This window comes from Felis catus, chromosome E1 (genome assembly GCF_018350175.1).
Source record: "Felis catus isolate Fca126 chromosome E1, F.catus_Fca126_mat1.0, whole genome shotgun sequence".
NCBI classification, from domain to species: domain Eukaryota; kingdom Metazoa; phylum Chordata; class Mammalia; order Carnivora; family Felidae; genus Felis; species Felis catus.
The window spans coordinates 5918665-5931025 of record NC_058381.1 but is presented as its reverse complement, the minus strand read 5'-3'; the positions used below and the strand labels follow the sequence as shown (position 1 = coordinate 5931025).

Genomic DNA, 12361 nt, shown 5'->3' with positions numbered 1-12361 from the left:
TATTTGAAAGATCTGCTGGCTGCTGAATAGGTATAAACATTTTGCAAACATTCCCTCTGCACCAAATGTTCCTTTAGTTAAAATAACTTGAGTAAAGAATCCTTCAAAATGCAGTTCTTAACACTTTTCTGGGAGAGTCTGCAGAGTATGAAAACCGTCAGGACGCTTTCCCCCTTAACCATCAGTCCTGCGGACGGTAGGGTGTTACGCACCTCGTGTTCTTTGAAGAAGGGCATCGTTGTGGTGATTATCACCTGCTTTGAGTAGACGGGCCCGCAACGCGTGGATTCATAAGGCAAACATACGGAGATTAGCTGCTTTGCTTTAAAGCACCTTTAGAGAGAGACTGGCCGCAAGGATCTTTGAACTGGCGCCCTGAGCCGTAGAATTTGATCTAGTCTGCCACCTTGCATCTCATGATCTGTAAAACCCTTTCTTATCATCGTGATGCACTTGCTGTAAGAATCTTATGTGCCTGGAATGCACGTGGAGACGTGAAGGACCCAGGAAGTGTTTTGGATTGAACTTGATCACGGGAATGGCTGATCCCCAGCACCTGGGCACGCCTGTGAGCGAACACAGGGGGTGGAAGGAGGAGGAAGGACAGGAGAGGTGGCACACCGATAGTTGTCGTGACCAGGGCAGCGCGGCGGCCTGAGCCCCTGGGCGTGGTCCCATGGGCTCTGTGCGCACGCTGTCTGTCCTTTGGTCCTCACTGTGATCTCGTGAAGCGGGATGTTACTGTGTCCATTTTCCTTCAGGAAACTTAAGTTTGGGAACTTAATTTTTTTAATTATTTTGAGAGAGTGCGCACAAGCAGGGGAGGGACAGAGAGAGAGAGAGAGACAGAGACAGAGAGAGAGAGAGAGGGAATCCCAAGCAGGCTCCAGGCTGTCAATGCAGAGCCCAACGTGGGGCTTGAACCCATGAACCCTGAGATCATGACCTGAGCTGAAATGAAGAGTTGGACGCTTAACCAACTGAGTCACCCAGGCACTCATTAAGTTTGGGCATTTTGAAGGCCTTTCTAAAGGTCACACATCCGTAAAGGGCACAGCCTGGACTGGATGGTCAACGGCTCTGCCATCCTGTGGGACTCCGACTTCTACCTTCGCTTTGGTGGTTTCCGTTTTAAGGGCAAAGGTGAAGTTCAAGGGGAATCTCTCTCAAACAGGTGTCAATCCAAGATTACCCCATCCCCCAATCCTGAGAGTGGCGGACGCAATCAAGGCATCCACAAGAGGTTAATAAAAGCTAACAACCCTCACAGTTTCATATTTATGGTCAAGGGACCACCCGCCCAAATGACATTACGCTATCCGCTTTTAAAAGCTTCCAGGGAATGGTGCAGGTGACCTAAAACCAACGGTCTGGTGGATTTGTCTCGCGTGGACTCTACGGTAGCTGAGAAAGAAAAAAATTCGCCTCTACTGAGAAATCAGGAGCTTTTGCATCGCACTTTGGTTTTCTTGCCTCTCTCTAAAAATCGGGACACTCAGGGGGCGCCTGGGCGGCTCAGTCGGTTAAGCGTCCGACTTCGACTCGGGTCATGATCTCGTGGTCCGTGAGTTCGAGCCCCGCGCCGGGCTCACAGCTGACAGCGTGGAGCCTGCTTCAGATTCTGTGTCTCCCTCTCCCTCTGTCCCTCCCCCGCGCTCTCTGTCAAAAAGAAACAAACATCCAACAACAACAACAAAATTCGGGACGCACCGGTGCTGGGAAGCGGGGGAGCCTGCCCAGAAGGGCTGGGGGCACTCTGGCCTCACTTACAGTGATTTTGGCTTTTATGGCTGCCAGCTTCTCCTGGGCGGCGGTGAGGTCCGAGGTGACTCTGCTCAACGCCTGGCGCTTGGGCTCGACGTCGCAGAACACCTCGTAGAACTTCACGATGTTGATCACCCAGGAGCAGAGGCCCGCAGCCGCGTGAGACTTGGTGGCCACGAACTCGGGGTTGAACTCTGGGTCCTGCAGATACGGCCTGATGGCCTTGAGGCAGTTCTCGTGAATGTTCTCTTTGTCGAAGTTGACGAGGGAGTCCAGGAAACTGTCCACTTTGGCCATGCTGACCTTCGCGGCCTTCCAGCTCCGGTCCTTGGGGACCTTGCCCCCGGGGGCGATGAGGGTCATCACCGCGGCCGTGACATTGCTGACTGCCAGTGGCGGGGTACCAAACGACTTCAGCTCCGTCAGGTTGGTCTGAGGAGAGAGGAGGAGGTCGTGAGGGGCGAGCAACCAATGGGCTTTCTATGTCCTGGGCCGCTAATGGGAGCGGGGCTCCGGAGCGATCAGTCTGAACAGGCTGCTTTGAAGCCTGCCAAGCCCTCTGAATTTGAAATGTCATGACTCATCAAAAAGGAACCAAAGCTGGTCTCCGGGGGCTCCAGACTTTCCGAACGGCGAGCTGAGGCTCAGCTCTGTGTGTTCGGCTCTTTAACAGACTCGCGGCCCATTAGAGACGCACGATTATTTCACATTCAACGGAAAAAGAGAGGGATGCCAACGCACCCTGAAACGGGCAGCCTGCCATGAATAAAAGATAAGGGTATTATAAATTAATTTCCATCCTGGATGGAAAAGAACGGCACTGTTAACCCAACCAATTTTTTTCCCTTTAATTAAACTCCTTTCTTCCATCAGCTTGTTCTATTGCACTTGACTGTCCTGATAGCAAAGTGACATTTTCTGCCAAGAAATAACTCGGGCCGAAGGCTGGGCACAGCCTGAGCCGTCACTGCCTCTGCCCACACGTGGGTTTGTCCTCGGCCCCAACTGTCACCTGCCCTGGGAAGATGTGGTCCGAAAGGGTTGGCTTTCCCAAGCTGTCACTTCAGCTCTCCAGGCCTCTGTGTTTCCATCTGCAAATTGGGAGCAGACAGACCTGCTAATCTGTGAGTGAAACTGTCACGAACACAGGTGACGTTGACTTAAGGTCTGCGTGACCATCGGTGGGAAGCCTGTGACCTCACAAGCGCTCGTTGTGGGAGCTGATTTTGTAAGCGGGGGAAAAAAATCTTGATTGTGAAGATTAGGTCCCTTGTGCCAAATTAATTAGGGGGTGCTCTTGGGCCTGGGAATCTACAAACGAAGGGGGATTATTTCTAGCACCTTCCTGATGGAAGCCTCTGGGAAGATGCTCCATTTGCTTTTGCAATTATTTTCTTTAAAAAAGAATTGTTTTTTAACATTTATTTATTTTTGAGAGAAAGAGCATGAGCAGGAGAGGGGCAGAGAGAGAAGGAGACACAGAATCGGAAGCAGGCTCCAGGCTCCGAGCTGTCGGCCGTGAGCCCGACGCGGGGCTCGAACCCACGAACCGCGAGATCATGACCTGAGCCGAAGTCAGACACTCAGTCGACTGAGCCACCCAGGCGCCCCAGCTTTTGCAGCTGTTTTCACATTTGGTCCTGAGAACCTGTCAGGGGCAGGGATGAAGGACAGCACCTGTGTGAGTGTTGTGCTGGCACTCCTGTCCTGGTGACCTCTGCTGGGGGGAAAGGGGCCAGAGTCAGAAAATATAATCGGAAGCAGAACCCTGCAAACGTAAAAATTCTCTAAGTTCAGCACGGTCAACGTACTGAATTAAGAAAATACAAAAATGCATGGCAGATGAAGTTGACTTTCTATCACCCAGATATATCGCTGGTAATATTTCCATGTACAATAAAACCTTAGATTGTGAGTAACTTGTTCTGAGTGTTCCGCGAGACGAGCGAACATTTCTAATACAGTTTGACTTGATAAAGGAGCGATGTCTTGCGCTAGGAGTAGTATGGGATGCCGAAAGTCACATGATCACACCTGAGCCAATGGTTCTTGAAATTCACTTTGATGTATGAGTGCTTTGGATCACAAGCATGTTTCTGGAATGAATTATGCTTGCTCACAGACCAAGGTTTTTTACTGTAATTCCTTCCAATCTCTTTTTTTTTTTTTTAATTTTTTTTTCAACGTTTATTTATTTTTGGGACAGAGAGAGACAGAGCATGAACGGGGGAGGGGCAGAGAGAGAGGGAGACACAGAATCGGAAACAGGCTCCAGGCTCTGAGCCATCAGCCCAGAGCCCGACGCGGGGCTCAAACTCACAGACCGCGAGATTGTGACCTGGCTGAAGTCGGACGCTTAACCAACTGCGCCACCCAGGCGCCCCCCAATCTCTTTTTTTTAATTTTATTTTTAACATTTATTCATTTTTGAAAGAGAGCGTGAATGGGGGAGGGGCAGAGAGAGAGAGAGGGAGACACAGAATCGGAAGCAGGTTCCAGGCTCTGAGCTGTTGGCACAGAGCCTGACGTGGGGCTCGAACTCACGGACTGTGAGATCATGACCTGAGCCGAAGTCGGACGCTCAACCGACCGGCGCCCCTTTCCAGTCGTTTTTATATTCGTGTGTCTCGACCGATCCATCACAGCCTTTTTGATGGTAGTGACAGAAGACCCCGCCGAAGTATAAAGGGGACTTTCTGGCTCATGTATTTGGTCGGAAGGATGAGTCTGGAGGTGGCTGTGAGGACGAGGACAGCTGGGTTCACGGACTCTCTGGACCTTCTGGTTTCGACTTCTCCCCGTGCCCGCTTCTGTTTTGCACAGCAGAAACCAGTTTCTTCGTGTCGCAAGGCACGCGACCTACCTCGCTGCCCTCCACTTGCCTTGTCACCTCCATCTGTCACTACGCTCCGCCTCCAGTCACCTCCTTCTAGTGCCCTGACGGCCAAGCTCATCCTTCCCTCAGGAGCCCTGCCCGGAACACTTCTTCCTAAGCTATCTGCCTGGCTCGTCCCTTCTCAGCCAGAAGGATCTCAGTTCAGACCCTGCCCACTCACAAAGACTCTCCCGTCGGCTTCTACTGCTCATCATTTTTTATGGGCTCCTTGATGAGCTGCAGAGAACTCGGGGCAATCAGACACGATCACCCCTTTTTCCGTATTGGATCTCCGTATTCCTCTCCTTCCAGAGAAGAGGGACCCCATCTGTCTTGTTAACTAATGAGGGAGCGCGGGGCAAGCGGAGGGCAGAGGACAGGCTAACAGCACCCCCTCCCTCCAGGCGGGATCTGTGCGATATTCCTGGGACACGCCTGCCTGCCCGAGAACAAAGGAACGGGGTTTAAGTGCTGGCCGTGGCGACGTGGGAAACTAAGGCAAATGAAAAATTCAATTCCCTTATTGCCTACCGCCCACTGACAAGTCCTTGAAACGGGCAGAGTGACCGTCCTCCGGGAGCTCGGCTGCCTCGATGACGACCCTCTGCTGGGGGCAAAGAGAGAACCTTAGCTTAATATTATCCCAACCTCGAGGATTCTGCAAGTCAATTTCCTTTATCTCAGCTGCCCCAAGAGATATGCTGGCAATCGTACTCTAAGCTTATGGCCCCCTGATACGCATCTGAAGGGTCTCATGACTGGGGTTTTATTAGATGGTAATAAATGGTGTTTCCTTAGCAACAGCTAGCCCCTCAAGGTCCTGGAAACCTTGCTTCCAAAATTCCCTAGAGACTTACTCTAGCCCTGACCCCCTCCCAACCTGAGGGTATATAACCAGTCTTTCCTCACAACCCCAGGGAAGCTCTTCCTGCCCACGGGTCCTGTCCCCGGGCTTTAATAAAATCACTTTTTTGCACCAAAGACATCTTTTTCAAGATTTTTTTCTTGGCCATCGGCTCTGGACCACCCCACCATCACCCCAAAACCTCATCATTGTAGCTCCGGTGTCTGGAACAGAAACCGGAACCCAGTAGGCGTTCATCAACATGTGGGTCGAACACCCTCAGGGGATGAATGGCTGTCAGCAGCTTCGAGGTCACAGCCATCACATCGCAACCAGAAGGGAAAGGGACTTTTTCCTCTCAAAATGTCCTGGGGAATGATCTTGTTTAGTTTGGCAGGGCTCCTACAGCCAAGCAGGAAGAGAGGGGTCCACTAAAAGGAACACAGGGTGGAAAGAAACATTTCTCAGAAGGCAGGCAAGGTTTTAAGAAGCAAACATCAGGCGCGGTGCGCTCTGGCTTTCTCCACCCCACCTCCTGCCATCAGGCTGCTGTTCTCGCTATATCAAGGGATTAGTAGTAAATATATATATATAAAAACCTGTAGGGGAGCCTGGGTGGCTCAGCCAATTAAGCATCCAACTCTTGATCTCGGCTCAGGTCACGATCTCACAGTTCCTGAGTTCAAGCCCCACGTCTGGCCCCGTGATGACAGCTCAGAGCCTGGAGCCTGCTTCAGATTCTGTCTCTCTGTCTCTGTCTCTCTCTCTGCCCCTTCCCTGCTTGCACACACTCTCTCTCTCAGAAATACATAAATAAAACAATTTAAAAAACCTGTAATTTTAGAAATAAAAAGGGAAGCTCTCTTACAAGAAAATGAACAACAACAACCACGGTCGAAACAAGTAATGGACAAAAGAAGAAATCTAAATATTTGAAAAGATGTCCAAGTCTCATCAGAATGAAAACATCTATAGTTTTTTAAAAAATGAAAAAGGGGCGCCTGGGTGGCGCAGTCGGTTAAGCGCCCGACTTCAGCCAGGTCACGATCTCGCGGTCCGTGAGTTCGAGCCCCGCGTCAGGCTCTGGGCTGATGGCTCAGAGCCTGGAGCCTGTTTCTGATTCTGTGTCTCCCTCTCTCTCTGCCCCTCCCCCGTTCATGCTCTGTCTCTCTCTGTCCCAAAAATAAATAAACGTTGAAAAAAAAAAAACAAAAAAAACAAAAAAAAACCCCCAAAATTAAACACTCAACAATGGAAAAATAGTTAAAAAAAAAAAGGGGGGGGGGTATAATTAGAGCATGGAATCCTATGAAGAATTCAAGTTTCAATGTATGTACCGGCATGAAGTGGTCTTACTTCATGAGGCAAAGCAAGTTAGTGTTATCCGTTTATATTTAAAATATGACATATTTTAGGGGCACCTGGGTGGCTCAGTCAGTTAAACATCTTCGGCTCAGGTCATGATCTCGCGGTTCATGGGTTTGAGCCCCGCATCGGGCTCTGTGCCGACAGCTCGGAGCCTGGAGCCTGCTTCGGATTCTGTGTTTCCCTCTCTCTCTGCCCCTCCCCTGCTCGTGCTCTGTCTCCGTCTCTCAAAAAATAAACAAACGTTAAAAATTAAAAAAAAAATACGACATATTTTACATGTGCATTTGTACAAATATAAATGCATAGAAAGATGGCTGGAAGGGATATGCCAGATTATTACAGGAGTTCTCTTGGGAAGAAGCAGGGTTGGGGTGAAAAAGAAGGTGACGTTATATTCTACCCTATATATTCTACGCTATTTGGACAATTTTTTTAAAAAATTTTTTTTAACGTTTATTTTTATTTTTGAGACAGAGAGAGACAGAGCATGAACGGGGGAGGGGCAGAGAGAGGGGGAGACACAGAATCGGAAGCAGGCTCCAGGCTCCGAGCCATCAGCCCAGAGCCCGACGCGGGGCTCGAACTCACGGACCGCGAGATCGTGACCTGGCTGAAGTCGGACGCTTAACCGACTGCGCCACCCAGGCGCCCCTGGACAATTTTTAATAATGGAAAAGACATTATAGGTTATTTATAGAATACAGGAAATAAGTTCACTGTAAAAAAACATATAGGAAACACACGGAAAATTCTAAGTGACTTTGTAAGGGGGAGGGGGGCGGAAAGACCATGAAATTGCAAAGCAAAACCATTCCTCAACTGGGGAAGGAAAAGTTACACTGGATTTATTTCAGTTTAGCGATAAAAGTGAAATAAAACTGCCAAAGCAGAGACTTAACACCGGGCTCTGACTTACAGGTGTTCTTTATGTATTAACTAAAGATTTAATGTTAACTTTGAAAAAGATGAGAAGACAGGGAGGTGGTCATTAAATACCGGGAGTCCTGGGAACGCCGAGGGTTTGAGGGCACCCCAGGGATCCTGGGGTTCACGAAGCAATAATGCCTCCATCACATGGCGTACAGGCTGATCTATTCATTCTATTCCACCAGGCGGGGGGCGGGGAGGCGAGATCGACAAAGGGGGTCAAAAGGTACAACTTCCAGTTATAAGGGAAATAAGTCCTGGCGATGTCATTTACAGCACGGAGACTGTAGTGACGATACTGTGCCATGTATTTGGAAAGAGAGGAAATCACGAAAGGTCTCATCACACACACACAAACCTACGCGTGGTGATGGACATTCACTGGATTTACTGTGGTGACCATTTTGCAATACATGCAAACACTGAATTATGATGTTGTGCACCTGAAACGAAGATCCTTCTAGGTCAATTATACCTCAATTAAAAAAAAAATGTTGTCTCCCGCGCCTGGGTGGCTCGGTCCGTTAAATGCCTGGCTCTTGATTTTGGCTCCGGTTATCTCTGACCCCACCTCTCCAGAAGCCATGGCTGGCAATTTCTTCCCTCGTTTCTTCCAGATTTCGCTCCTTACTGATATGGAACATGTTTTGTTTTTTTTTTTTCATTTTAGAAGTTAGCAAGTGGCTTCCTCCTCGGAGTGGGAATATTTTAGCTATTATACTGCCCTCCCTTTTGCTCCTACTTATTATGGTCCTATCAACTTTTTTCGTTCAGTTAATGTTCAGTGCGATTATGACATGATTATGATCATAAATACTGTTCACCTTGGGTTATACTATGTATCTTGTATCTGCTGAATTTTTTTTTTCTGAAATTAATGAGCGCTTTTATTATTTGTTTCCTGCGAAGGTAACTTTTGGGCAAATACCTGAAAGAGGGAGGCATGGGGGTTTGTATAGGAAGAGCACTGCGCATAGAGGTGGTTGCTTGTTCAAAGGCCCTGGGGTGGGATTGTGCTGGGAGTGTCTGAGACACAGCAGGACCAGTGTGGGGGGTCAGAGGGACAAGAGGAAGGCTAGTAACTGGCATCGCAGAAGAGGGAACTGGGCAAAATTGTAAGGTCTCCCGGGCCACTTTGGATTTTATTCTGAATATGATGCGAAGCCAATGGAAGATTCTGAACAGAGGGATGATGTGGTCAAACTGCTGTTTTAAAAAAGATTATTCAGGTGGCTGTAATGGGCAAAGACAGAACTGGGGCAAGGGTGCAAGCAGGGAGGCCAACTGACAGGCTACTGCAACAGTCCAGGTAATAGGGGACAGTGGCTTGGACCAGAGGGGTAGCGGCAGAGAGGACAGGAAGCATTTGAATTCAGGATATATTTGAAGGCAGAATTGACAGAATTTGCTGACTGGTTAGGGCAGCGTGACATAAGGCGCTCATTGATTCGCACCCGCCCCTTTCTACGTAACAGAGAAGAGAAAGCGAGGAGTCAAGAACCTCAGTGATGTGTGCCAGGCTCTGCAGCCGGCTGGAGGAAAGCACCTATCATCTTGCCTGGCACACAGTAGGCACTCATTAAAAATGAGTTTCATGTCCTTTGTGGCGGAAGTGTTGAGACTTTCAAATCCACCGCTATTTCCCGTACTGTATCTCATCGCTTCCACGAGGTCCGCCGCTATATGTTTATTTCCACCAACGACCAATCCGCTTACTAACCGGCCAACTAATTAACCCGGAAGGATTTACGGGCGTTCACTTTGTTTCCAGTTTTGCGGAAACAGAAGTGATGATGCGGGTGATGGTGACATCGACAAGAGCCAGCATCGACTGGGCGGCTCCCATCTGTTAGCTACGTTTCAGGCATGATCTCATTTCGTCCTGATGACAACCGATGGGGACTGCGTCACTGTCGCCTCCATTGCTCAGATGAGGAAACAGGGGCCGAGCAAAGAGAAAATCACACCCAGAGCCAAACCCAGTATTTGGACGCGGCTCATGTTAAAAGTGGTCTCATGTTTCGTGCTCGGGAAATCGGAAAAGGGCGAGATTGATCCAGAATGTTAAGTCTGATTTTAGAATGCGGGTAGGATTTAGACGGGAGGAAGCGATAGGAGAGCGAGCCCTAAACAATGGTGGTGGGGAGGGGTCCAGGCTAATCAAAGGCCAGGAGGCCGGCCAGTGGATGACGCTCTGAGGGACAGCCTGGCTTGGCTGTGCTATAAGGTTCAGGTGGCGTAATGGGGCTAACTCCTACTCCACCCGATGGTACCCAAGTTCCTAAGGAGAACCTTGAGTTCTCTCCTGATGTAGGTAGAGACCTGTTTATGGCCTTTTTGGCCCTAGCTGCCTTAACCTTTAGGGGATCCAGCCCCCCCCCATCCTTAGATATACTAGAATGCCCTCGTAGCTCAACTTCCAATGTATACGTAGCTATATGTCACAGGCTTCTACAGTGTTCCTAGTTTAGCTTTGGATTTGATGAGGCCCTAAACCACTGGATGCTACCTTCCAAAGTGAGGCGTGAGATGGAGGTTCCAGAAGGCCAGTGCTTTGCGTCAAATGCCTCACCTGCACTGAGGGTGTCAGAGTCAGCAAGTTGGGGACTAAGAGAGAATTTTCTGTGAGACCTGCTGGTGAGTCCCACCCACTCTGCCTTTAAAGGAGGGCGTGGGGTGTAGTCCGCATGACATAGTGGATTGGGGTCTAATGCATACCCCAGAAATCTAGAATGTGTGAGAACAGCTGGCTAGCCCTCCTACTCACCCCCCCCCAAACCACGGAACGAGGGAGAGTGTGTTGCATGGGTGAGTGACATTCTTAGTGCATTTGGGGCAAGGAGGCACAGGTGTCCTCTGTGGAGCTGAGGTGAGCTGCCTGCACAGCACAGATGGGACAGGATGTCTCAGACCTTGGCCAAGTGGCCCAAGTGGAAGGGCATGTGAATTGCCAGACTTGGGAGAGGAGGAGAAAGCACCCTGCAGGGGAGAGATCCCAATGACTGGGGGAGGGTCTCCATCCAACAGAGAGAGGGTCAGCTTTTTGGTCCTTCTCTGCCACCTGCTCCTCATGACCTGAGTCTGTCCGCCCCCTTTTCTCCCTTTCCCCCTTGGCCCCTCAGCCACGGTTATCCGAGCGGGAAAGAAGCGTAATCGCAAAAAGGCGATCAAAGGAAGAAGGAGCTAATTCTCACCTGTCCGACGCACACGTACCTGGGATACATTTCACGGGAATCCAATCAAAAGCACCTTGTGAATACGTCTCAAAAGCCATGCCTGTCCTACCAAATGGTTATGGATAGGGCTTGACTTTAATTGATACACGGGTGCCGTGAACGGTGGAATATTTGTGAATTTTGATTTTGTAGGGCTCCCCCCCTCCCCCCCTCCCCATTTTGGAGCCAACATGGGTTTTCGTCGCCTGTCCTAAACATCTCCATAGGGTCTCCTGAGGCTCGTGCGGCCGGTGGTACGAAATGGGTAAGACGACCACGGGCTACTTAGCTGGACGATCTCTGACTTGGATCCTGAGGGTGTGAGCTCCAGTCTGGCTCTAATGAGGCTTGTGACGCTGGACAAGTGGGTGCTCCTCTCGGGGCCCTGGCTTTGTCATCTGTGGAGTTGGGGGGGGGAGGGACTAGCTGGCATCTCCTGTTCTGATTGGTTCTAAGACTCACGCCTCTGGGATTTCATTGGTCGTCTGCGGAGCCCGGCACACAGGCGGTTTCAATAAATGGTGGCATAATGAATAAACCCGTGACAGCTGGATCCCACCCTGAGCCTTCCAGCTTTGCTCTTGTACCTCGTTGGGACACCAGGGTACCGCGCTGTCTTTGGGTCGGAGGGGCCTCCCCCTGGCCCCGCGAGGGGCGAGCAGTAGGGACGGATGATCGTCCTACCTTGTTGAGGGTGTTGAGGGCTGCCTGGGCTGCTGTGAGCGCCGGCTCCGCTTTGGCCAGGTCGTCCTCACAGTCCTTCTGTTTCTGCTTTACCTCCTGCATGATGAGGGCCACCTTCCGCTCCTCCTCGTCCGCGATGGCTTTCTCTCTGCTCACCTTGTCCGTCTCTATGCCCACCACCCGGATCAGCTTGTCTGCGTCCTCATTCTTGTGTCTCACCTCCACTTCCTGGGTGGCCAGCTTGGCTTTCAGATCATCTACCTGCGGCAGAGAAGCGCTGGGCTTACTGGGAGCAGAGGGAGTTGGGACACGGCCCTGGGGGTCTGACCCTATAGAGGAAAACGGCCAACTCCTGAAGCGAAGGCGCCTAAGCTGAGCTCTCACCTGGGACCAAGCGCCCTGACCCCGCGGGCGGAAAGGGGCACTGGACTCTCTCTTCTTCCTCCCTCTATGGTAAATGTGACGGATGGAAGATTCTAAGCAAGATTCTCCCTCGTGCCCACGTGACTTAGGCTGCTTCCCACGGCCATTGGTGCCTGCGTCTCATAAAACTCCTCCTGCCTTGGATACTACTTGGTGCAGAGCGGGCCTGTTGCAAAAAGCAGTCGTTGTCTAATTGGAACTGGCCAACGCGAAGTACACCGAGAATTTAGCAAGTTACAAAAAGTGAGTACGTCCCGTGCA

The 12361-nt window shown here is 50.4% G+C and overlaps 1 protein-coding gene across 4 annotated transcripts in view; it reads right to left on the bottom strand.

Moving 5' to 3' along the window:
• DNAH9 (dynein axonemal heavy chain 9) overlaps positions 1-12361 on the bottom strand; it is a 334028-nt gene that overhangs the window by 95216 nt on the left and 226451 nt on the right. For all 4 annotated transcript variants that reach the window (XM_023244531.2, XM_045045039.1, XM_045045040.1 and 1 more), the window contains 2 exons: positions 11678-11938; positions 1771-2196 (listed from right to left, as the gene is read on the bottom strand). In XM_023244531.2, coding sequence (XP_023100299.2) covers positions 1771-2196; positions 11678-11938 — 687 coding nt within the window. The remainder of the gene's footprint in view (positions 1-1770; positions 2197-11677; positions 11939-12361) is intronic.